The sequence below is a fragment of the Aulonocara sp. 'chitande type north' Nkhata Bay genome, linkage group LG10, assembly GCF_057382095.1.
Source record: "Aulonocara sp. 'chitande type north' Nkhata Bay isolate Kocher_YH1m ecotype deep benthic linkage group LG10, A_spYH_male_GT1.1, whole genome shotgun sequence".
NCBI lineage: Eukaryota > Metazoa > Chordata > Actinopteri > Cichliformes > Cichlidae > Aulonocara > Aulonocara sp. 'chitande type north' Nkhata Bay.
In genome coordinates, this window is record NC_141353.1 from 12,670,260 (window position 1) to 12,680,673 (window position 10,414).

The 10,414-nt window shown below is 41.5% G+C and overlaps 1 protein-coding gene across 1 annotated transcript; it reads left to right on the forward strand.

Moving 5' to 3' along the window:
* Positions 1-2,305: 2,305 nt before the first annotated feature.
* On the forward strand, positions 2,306-3,345 carry LOC147320354 (piwi-like protein 1). The gene is made up of 3 exons (XM_086307444.1): positions 2,306-2,337; positions 2,440-2,654; positions 2,974-3,345. The coding sequence occupies exons 1-3, from the start codon at positions 2,310-2,312 to the stop codon at positions 3,097-3,099; spliced, it is 369 nt and encodes a 122-aa protein (XP_086163570.1). The 5' UTR covers positions 2,306-2,309; the 3' UTR covers positions 3,100-3,345.
* Positions 3,346-10,414: the final 7,069 nt, after the last annotated feature.

A 10,414-nucleotide genomic window follows, 5' to 3' on the forward strand; every position in this document is an offset into this window, starting at 1 on the left:
GCGGCCGTTGTTATTGTCGTATTTGTCGGACTAAGATGCTCTTAAATCTGGGAGTAATCTGGGTCCTAAACTCTGTATGCTTCAGGTCAAACAACACTGCAGCATCACTGAGAGTTAAAAACTGTCTAAATTCTTTCATCTTTAATAAAACGATCAGCATTGCTGCTTTACCAGGTGTAACTATGAAGTTTAACTTCCAGGCATCCATGAAAACAAAATTTATTACATTTAACGGAGTTGGAAGTTAGCAGGAAGCTAGCGGAAGTTAGCTCGCTAGTTTCGCTAGTTACCTAAGCATGATATAGCATGTTCTGACTGAGAGATTTCTGAAAAAAATCAAACGTACAGCTCTGCTATCACTTCCAACATAAATGAAGACAGAAAACTAAACAGCAGTGACGTTTGTAAGGTTACTGAAGTTGGGCTAGCTGGTATATAATGATGTGCTACGTGATCGCTAGCGACACAGCTACGTTAGCATAACATAAACACAGTGAAGCTGGAGGACGAACACTAACACTTTTCCACTTATAAAAGTTAACGTTCCTGATAGTTAGAGACAAATGCAATCGCATGGCAGGATGCTGTAAACGGACCAAACTTCAGTCAGGAGAACAACTGATATAATCCATCCACAATACGAGGTTAGTCATTAATATACTGCAACATGGGAATAGAGCAGCTGCCAGAGAATTCAACATTAATGAATCAATGGTACAGAAGTGGAGGAAGCAAGAAGAATGAGTTTAATAAAGTTTGATTTATCTGACTGCTTTGTTTCGCTTAATGTGCCTTATAATCCCGTGCACCTTATGGTCCAAAAAATACGTACTGCACACTGCAGTTTAATGTTGCAAAGCACCTCTTTTTAACTTCAGTGGATATTATACATGGTTATGCTCAGGATATGTCAGCCCATTTCTACTGGAAATGCCTTTTGGTTAAACTTTCAGAAAGGAATTTGCATTTGCACTGTTACATTTTTATAAAGCTTTAATGTACATAAAAACCAGCTTCTTGTTTAAGTGAAAATGAATGGAAGGTTGTCTTTTTGCGCTAGTAATGTTGTGGAGTTGTATTTTGTCTCGCATCAATTATATCGTCAGTTATATCGTTATCGCAAATTTTCAAATATATATCGTGATAAATATTTTTGCCCATATCGCCCTGCTCTATAACCCATTCTGTATAAATAAAATAGAAGTGACTCATGAAACTAAGAAAAATTATGTGTCAGGACTGCATTTCTGCATTATTTTTTTTTGTTTTTTTGTCACAGTGGGAATTCTCTCCATTATCCACAGGACTCACTGTTGTCATTGCCCATACTCTTTGAAAAAGACATGTACTGCATAAAACATGCTCAGCATTTCATTTACAGAACGTAATTGTTCTTCTCACCTGTTAAAAGTGAAACGGCACACAGTGGCAGTCATTTCTAAAGTTGGACTTTAAATCTGAATTTTTCCAGATTAAAATGATTTTACATAATTTTGTCTCACCCTGTTGCATAAAATGCAGAAACAAGCCGAGGTGTGAAAAACGTTTTCCAAGCGTAATTCTTTATTTACTACAGAAAATACTGAGAACTTGCAGCATTAATGTGCTGTGGAAAATGTAAAGGGAAAACATTCTCTCTGGTATATTTATCTCATTCTTGGATGCACACATTAAAAGTAATTGTCAAAAATGTGTCTGCAGAGTTAAGTTCCTTCTCGTGAAAAGAATGACCATGCTTAAAGCGACGTCACTTCTCCAACCTTCCTTTTGTTTTGTTTTTTTGTTTTGTTTTTTTCTTCAAGAGTCAGGCCCAAGAGCCAGCACCAGCAGCTGCCCCTCCCCCAGAGTCGGGGTACCTGGGTGGTAGAGGGAGGCAGAAAGGTGCTCCAGGACCCTTCAGTGCAGAAGGTGCAGTCAAACAAAAAGTCGAGCTACATTTCTTCTGTTAAATATCTTTGTTTGTCCTTTCTTTACTCCATTTATAAGTAAAGTTAAAAATGTAAACTGATGAGGACTGCACTGCAGAGGAAACCATCTCTTCTAATTGCGGAAAGAAATAAGGCAGTCCGATTCGATAACACTTTCTGTGCATTGCTAGAAATGTAAAATGCAGATTATATATTTGTAGACCGACACTATTGCCTTTTTGTTTTTTACATTCATATTAGTGCATGTGGACTGTTAACAGTCTTCATTTGTTTTCATTAGCTCTTCTACAGATTTCAGCTGCATTTCAGCAGGTAAAGCTTGGAGAAAGAAGTGGACGCCGCCGGGATTTTCATGATGCAGGCGTTAACATGAGGCAGGCAATGGAGCATGTGAAGGAATCCAAATGCGGTCAGTAGTTTTAAATCGAAACGATGCCAAATGTAACTTTCTGTAATCTGTGTTGAGGTTTGAAAATTACTACTAAAATTCTGTGTGTGTTCACTTCCTCAGGAGTAACTGGTAATCCCATTCAGCTGACCGCAAACTTCTTTCGCATCCTGTCCCGCCCTCAGTGGGTTCTGTATCAGTACCATGTGGACTTCAAACCACAAATGGAGTCGCGACGCCTGAGATCTGCGCTCCTCTTCCAGCACGAGGAAACACTTGGCTCAGCATGGAGCTTCAATGGAGCTCTGCTTTTTCTGCCGAACAGATTGCACAGCAAGGTACTGTGATGCTCCAAACATCGCGCGTTATGAAGAAAGTGTTTGTGCACGCAGATGGAATTGCCTGTTCGTTATCATTGTAAAAAAAGTTGGTTTCCATAAATCAGTCAGCCTGAATGATCAGGTTAGTGTTAATCTCTTGAGAGATTGGAGTTATTGATTGCAAAACACTGAATTCCTGTAATTCTTTCAAAGTAGTAGTTGTTATATTATAAATGGCACAGGAGTTGACAAAGGCGTTGCTTGGTGGCTTGGAAAGTTGTGGTCTTTTGACAAGCCTGGATTTTCCTCTTATCCAGTGTCTAACCCTCGTGTTTAGGAGACTGTGGTCTGTAGCGAGACCAGAAATGGAGAGAAGGTTCAGATAACAATCACCCTGACGAATGAACTGCCACCCTCTTCACCAGTGTGCATTCAGTTTTACAATATCATATTCCAAAGGTAAGCTTTCCACCTTTCAGAGCTTCTTTTTAAAAAGTGATGTGCAGCAATATTTTGTGCAGGACCACCACCTGTCTTTTTTTGCTCTGCCCTTTTCTTGGTTGCTGTTATAAACAAACAAACAGATTATTTCAGGGTCTCTTTGCAAGAGACTAAAAGTGATAAATATTACCATTCTGTAGAATATTCTTATATTTCACTTTTACTTGTTTCCATGTTCTAGTGGGTCCTGTTGTGGCTCTAATGTGAAAGGGGATATAATATAATATAACATATTATAATATAATATAATGTAATATAATATTGGATAATATAGTGTGATATGATAAATTTACCCTACCGCCTACTGGTGTTGGCCAGCAGTGTTGGTCAAGTTACTTGAAAAAAGTAATCAGTAACTAATTACTGATTACTTCCCCAAAAAAGTAATCCCGTTACTTTACTGATTACTTATTTTCAAAAGTAATTAATTACTTAGTTACTTAGTTACTTTTTAAAAACACGATTTGCAACCTGAAGAGGTGATAAAGCGATAGATCTCTCAGCCCAATTCTACTTTTTCTACATAATCCATCATACAAAATGTAATCAAATGGAAAAGTCCCTTTTTAAAACTTGTTTTATCAGTTTTAACCTTTTAACTTTATGCATCAAGCAAAAATGCAATTATATGCAACATTCACTGACTGGAAGAAATTTGTTTAATATTTAAACCTATTTTCTGCACATTCCAGCACATAAATTTATTTAGTTTTTTGTGTTTACACTCAGTCTTTCAAATAGATGCAAGTAAAACACAGCAGAAAATAAATAAAGTCAAAGACTAGCGGTCCTTTTGCTCTATTTTCACCTGTAAAGCAGGACTGCAGTAGGCGGAGGTTTACCCTGGTGCAAGTGTGCCGCAGCGGTCAGTGGAAGGATATGGCAGCTCTGTGAATTTCCCATTACGTCGTAGCGCACTCGGTGCTTGCTTGGAAGTTTAGGGGGTTTTTTTCGCTGTAAAAAGAAGTTTTCTTCCCATGCACAACGGACACAAATTTTTTTGTCACTTTTTATGGAATCAAACTCAAAGTAAGGTCAGTACTTCCACGCTTTAAACGCTGCACGCTCATACTCTCTCCAGTACTCGATATATGATCCACTGTTGATCTGCACACAGCTGTTGTCACAAACGTCATCCTTGCTTACGTCACTGTCATGAGACATTCTCGCAAAAAAAATCACGGTTTTGGCATGTTTTTTGAAGTTTACAAATACTTAAGTGCAAAAATGTACTCCTCCTACCCCCAGTGCCCCAACAAACTCATTCATTTTGTGTTCAGAATCAGCCTCTGCTGGTTTAGAATAATTTTAGGTTTATACAAAGAAAATCAAATTAATTTGGTATTTCTTAATTACATTTATGAACAACTAACAAAATTTATATGTGTTCTTTGAAAGAAGGACCTGAATCTGTTTTTTGAGTGTGGGGTTAATGTTTAATTTAATTCCATGATGTATCTTTTTAAGCAGGAACCCACAGTGACTTCTCTCTGAGGCCCAAAAAAGATGGTGAGAGTGCTGTCAGTCTGGTCATTGTGTTGTAGTTGTTCTGAATCCAAGTTTTCTGGGTGCATCATGGGCTATTGCAGATGTTTTCTTTAGCCTTGTAGGACCTTGCTTCCACATATGTGGACGTCACATTTTAGGTTGTCTAGACAAAAATACAAAATTTTGCTCTACGAGGGTCTCAATTCCACTTACGAGAACATTATACTGCCTCTGTTCTATCAAAATGTAAAACAAATGTCCTCATGAGTGGGTCTCATTTTTCTCAGAAACAAAAATCTGGTAAATCTTTTTTTTTTACACTAATCAGGTCCCAATCAGCCCAAATAGCAAAGAGAAATTAAAAATGCATGCCATGAAAGAGATCGCGTCTTAGCACATTAAGCTAGGATTTGGCTTACCAGGATAAAGAAATCTGATGCAAGTAATCAACTGTCAGATTATTAAGTAGTGGAGACTATGAATTGTTGTTGGGTGCATGTGGCTTAACTCACACCAAATTAAAACATAAAAGTTAAAATCTTTGGGAACATTCATGGCTTTAGTTAGATTTAACTGAGTAACCATACACAGATCCTCCCTTCTTTACAAGACATATTGAGAAGACACTGATTTACATGTGAGCATCTTTGTTATATGAAATGGTCACATGCCCTAAATGTCTTTACTTTTTTGCTTTTGTGTTATAGCCAGAAGACATGGGTGTCACAGTTCCAATGGATGATCAGGACATCCAGTTGCCACGTCTGGACAGATGTTCAAAGTGTTTATGCTTTTATCATTTCAATTTTGTGTTCGAAAAAAAAAAAAAGCTTAAAGGCTGAGTCACAAAAAAAGTTAAAGACACCCTTGAAGGACAAACAAAGTTCTTTATGTTTTTGCTAGAAATATGGCCTTCTATGTAAGCATAGGGTCAAAAACAATGAGCTCAAACAACAACTACGCTCAAACAATTACTATGCTCAAACAACAAAATAAGACTTTCTATGTAAACTGGGCCTTTAAAGGTAGAAAAGCTGGTCATCCAGTTTCATATTGGGCTCTTTGTGGATGCTCTGACCCACAAGGAAAGCCAACTTGTGGGCGTATTGGCAGGGAGCAGGCACTCTGATGATCCCCTAAAGCACAAAGAAAAACAATCAGGCATGACCAACACAATGCCAAAGTCAGTGACATTTACACAGTCGGGGAAAATTATTTGATCCCTGCTGAATTTATACGTTTGCTCACTTACACAGAAAAATCGTCGACGACTAATTTAATAGTTGATGTGTCGTTTGAAGCTTTGTAAGATCCCAAAAGACGCAGGAATAAGTAGTAGTATTTAAGGGTGTAATAACGGACTGAAGCAGAAGATGGCAGCACTGCATGTACAAGGATGTCAGCTGCCGTTAAACCTTGAAGAAGAGGAAGCCTTGTCCCAGAATTCGTAGCGCAGCCCTGCTCAGTTTCCAACAATGGCGGCAGCTAGTTAGTTTTAATGTTACTCTTATTATTCTTTCTGGGTCACAAAATAAACGTTTAACATATTTTCAGGCGAGAATGTAGCTGTGTAAACTTCAAATATCTGCTCAGTTTATCAAGACACCACGTATTTTCAAAAGCGCTCCGACGTTTTCGGAGACGTCTGTTACCCACCAGCTCGATAGCGAGCCGGGGTTCAAGGCTCACCAGAGCCGGTGAGAACACCGGACTCCCGGCAAATCGTTTTCAAACCCAACGCCGTCTTTCACTACTCAGGTTAAACATATTGTAATGACCTGGCTGGGGTTGTTAGCCAGGTGCATTCTGGGTATTGTGTTGTCTGTGTTTTCTATCATTCTGCTAGTTCCTATGTGTTTGATTCGCATGTTGTGTTAGTGTTATGTTAATGTAAGCCACAGTGAAGTTGATGTGTGTTCTGTGGAGTGGGTTGAATTGGCATGGTTGGCTGACACCGCGACTCTATGTGGTGGTAGCGTGAAAGGGGTTCGGTGTCAGCAGCGTTACGTTGTTGAAAAAGATGGTAAATAAATGACTGGTGTGAACCACTACTGCCTCCTGCTGGATCATTCGGGGATTATCAGTCTGCTGCTGAGACGCTCGGGGTCGTGCGGTGTATGAGGCACGAGCGCTCTCCATTCGCTGTGAAGTTTAGCGATAGCTGCTAGCGCCCCGCTAGCCGTTTTAGCTAGTGAGCAGTTTAGCCAGTTTAGCTCCACTAACCCACGGTCGTTACAATTGGTGTCAGAAGTGGGATTCATGAGTGTCTAGCAGACACTATGGAGCCGACCATAGGCGAATTAGAGCGTGTAATCCGAGACAACAGCTCGCTTCTGGAAAGCATGGCTGCCGAGACCCAGCGGAGAAGACCCGAGCTGGGGCAGCCAGAGGGCCACAGCGAGCCCCGGAACAGCCACCCCCTGCTCTCCCTGCGACGGGAGGGGATTCCTGGGGCCGCACCAACTTTACAACTTTCAATACAGTTTCTATTCAAATCACATCTTATCTATCATTGTGTGGTTCCTTCTCTGCTGATCCTTTCAAGGCTCCATAGTCTTACCTAGAACTTTCTGATACTGGTCCAAAGTTGTCGAGACAACAATTTAATGCATATCTCATGTTGTTTAATTGTAATACCTGTTACAAAAGTGGCGAGCCAGCCAGGAGCCTAGTTAAGTGTCAGCAGTGAAACATATCTCAAGTTTGGGGAATTGTATAAAAAAAAAGAAAAAAGAAAAAAAAAAGTTGTTTAAATGTTTTAGCGTCATTGCCAAAGATGGAGTTCATAGCTAACTCAGGTATCAAAGTCCCTAATGCAGTGATTGTAAGTGGGTTGCTTGGATCGCCAGAAGATGAGGAGATTATAGACTTTCTGAAGAAATTTGGTTCTTTTAGGCTTGTTTCAGTAACTGATGCTGAATCAGAGTTCTATAAAAACCTGATTATTGAATATCAAGATGGTGCCGCCATTGAAGCCTTATCTTCTCTTTTGCCTTACACACATGAACTCAAAGAGAACCCAAGTGTCAGGTATCTCGTTCAAGCTTTGGCTAGCATTTACACTACGAAGGTTGGCTGCAATGTTACCAAAACCTACCTCAATGAGATAAAGAAATTGGCAAAATTAAGTGGGAAAGACTACGAAGAAGTGCTGAGAGACATGATGTCAGAGATCAGTGAGGCAATTGGAACAGACAGCATTGATGAGGCATCTGTAGCCAAACCGTTCGACACATCTCTTGAAACAGTTGAAACCTCAGAGCACCAGATGTTCAGAAATCCCTCCTTAACAGATTCCGGTCAGGATTGCCCCAAACCAAAGCCACCCACCATCCTGAGGCAAAATCTACCCATCAGGGAGAGTGACCTGCATCCACCTGAAGTTCAAAAGGTCATCGTTGAACACATTGTAAGGAAAAGTGACTGTAACACATATCCACATTTTCCCATCAAGCTTCACCCATTTTCAGGAAAAACCACAAGACCCAGTAATGAGACCGACTACGACACATGGCGATCACATGCTGAGCTTCTCAGGAAAGATCCCACTCTGTCCAATCTTCAGAAGTCTCGGAAAATGGTTGAAAGCTTGCTCTCCCCTGCAGCAGATATTGTTAAAAGGCTAAGTCCTGAAGCTACCCCTGAAACTTACCTTCAACTGCTGGATGCAGCCTTTGGAACTGTTGAAGATGGCGAAGAACTTTTCGCCCAGTTTATGAACACTCTTCAGGATCCTGGTGAAAAGGCTTCGTCTTACCTCTGCCGCCTCCAGGCTGTTCTAAACCTTGCTGTTAAGAGGGGAGGAATTGCTGCTGAAGAAGCAGACAAATATATTCTCAAGCAATTCTGCCGTGGTTGTTGGGACAACATCTTGCTCTCTGACCTCAACCTAGAAGAAAGGAAAAGTCACCCTCCAGCGTTTGCAGAGCTCCTGTTACAGATCCGTACTGAAGAGGATAGACATGCAGCCAAAGTCACACGCATGAAGAAGCACCTCGGCTCAAATCGACAGCGGGCCATTACTAGCTCGCAAAGCACATGTGCCTGCAGCCAGCAAGTAGTGATTCCATCCGAGTCCAACACATTGACGGAACTCAAACAGCAGGTCGCATCTCTTCAGAGCCAGCTTACCGCATTGATGTCAAAGAAACCCCAAAAGACCTCGAAACCCAAGGGGAGCGCTGAGCACACATCCAGCCAACCACTACCACCTAAACTTAACCCTAGAGCACCAAGCTGGAAGCCATCCAACCCAAAACAGAATGCAAGGCCAAAGGCCTGGTATTGTTTCAAGTGTGGTCAGGATGGCCACATTTCCTCAACTTGCACTAACGAACCAAACCCCACTCTCGTTGATGAAAAAAGAAGTCAGCTAAGAGAAAAGCAGCGTCTTTGGGATGCAACCGACCATCTGACTCCCAATGAAAATTTTTAGATGTAGCCTCAGTTGTAGGGCAAACTGAGGCTGTAGCAACTCACCAGCGCCCTGTTAATAAAGACGCTACACCTAAATTAAGTGCTGCTTTGAACCAGTGTAATGTCAGGAAACACCTTTCGAAGGTTTCCCCAAAACTGATAGGTACAAAGAGTACATGCCAAGTGATGATCCAAGATAAACAGTTTAACTGTCTGATGGACACAGGTTCACAAGTGACTACGGTTACCAAGTCCTTCTTTGATCAACATCTGTTCAAAACACAGATAGAGCCACTGTATGACCTATTGGAAGTTGAAGGTGCCAATGGGTTACCCGTGCCTTATTTGGGCTACATTAAAATCACCATCACCTTCCCAGAACAATTCCTGGGGAAGGAGTGTGATGTCCCAACCTTGGCCTTAGTGGTCCCAGACAGTGGAACATCTGGCTTTCATGTACTGATTGGTACTAACACCCTTGATGTGGCATATAACATGCACAAAGAGAAAGGTCCAGTGATCCACCACCCTTCAGCAGATGGCTACAAGACTGTGCTGAAAGTATTACAACTGCGACATGAACAATGTCATGACAGTAACGTTGGAGTGGTGAGGATGCATGGGAAAGACAAGAAGGTTGTTCCGGCTGGAGAAACTGTTGTTTTAGAGGGAACTATAGCAGTCAAGGGACTCCAGTCGGAGAAGTGTGCCATTGTGGAGTACCCTACATCATCTCTGCCTGGAGGACTTCTAGTAAAGACCTGCCTCCTTAACATACCGACCAGATCCCCATGCAGGCTACCAGTTGTGATTTCTAATGCGTCTGAGCACGACATCACTATTCCGGCCAAGAGCGTGATTGCTGAGCTCAATGCAATCCAGGCTATTCTACCGCACAAACAGAGTGCGACGGAGGGTCAGGAGCCAACCAAGCTACCTGGATCCAAGTCCCCTGATCAACCTGAGCTGGTCTTTGACTTTGGGGAATCTCACATTTCTCCAGAGTGGAGAGACAGAATTGTGGAAAAGCTGAATGGCATGCCTGAAGTCTTTGCCATGAATGATATTGACTTTGGGAGGACAGATAAAGTAAAGCATCACATCAAGCTGTCTGACCAAACACCATTCAAGCACAGGGCCCGGCCAATCCACCCAAACGATGTGGAAGCCATCAGAAAACATCTTCAAGAACTTCTTGATGCTGGAGTGATTCGTGAGAGCGAGTCTCCATTTTCATCTCCCATTGTTGTGGTCAGGAAGAAAAATGGTCAAGTTCGCCTCTGTATTGATTACAGGAAGTTGAACCTGCAGACAGTGAAGGATGCGTACGCACTCCCAAGGATGGACGACACTTTCACAGCACTCTCTGGTTC

What these genes read in the sequence shown, in the direction of transcription:
- LOC147320354 (XM_086307444.1), top strand. Translation starts at nt 2,310, where the DNA reads ATGGAGCATGTGAAGGAATCCAAATGCG. An exon ending in TGTGAAGGAATCCAAATGCG is followed by an intron (nt 2,338 to 2,439) that starts GTCAGTAGTTTT and finishes TCACTTCCTCAG; the next exon opens with GAGTAACTGGTAATCCCATT. An exon ending in CGAACAGATTGCACAGCAAG is followed by an intron (nt 2,655 to 2,973) that starts GTACTGTGATGC and finishes CCTCGTGTTTAG; the next exon opens with GAGACTGTGGTCTGTAGCGA.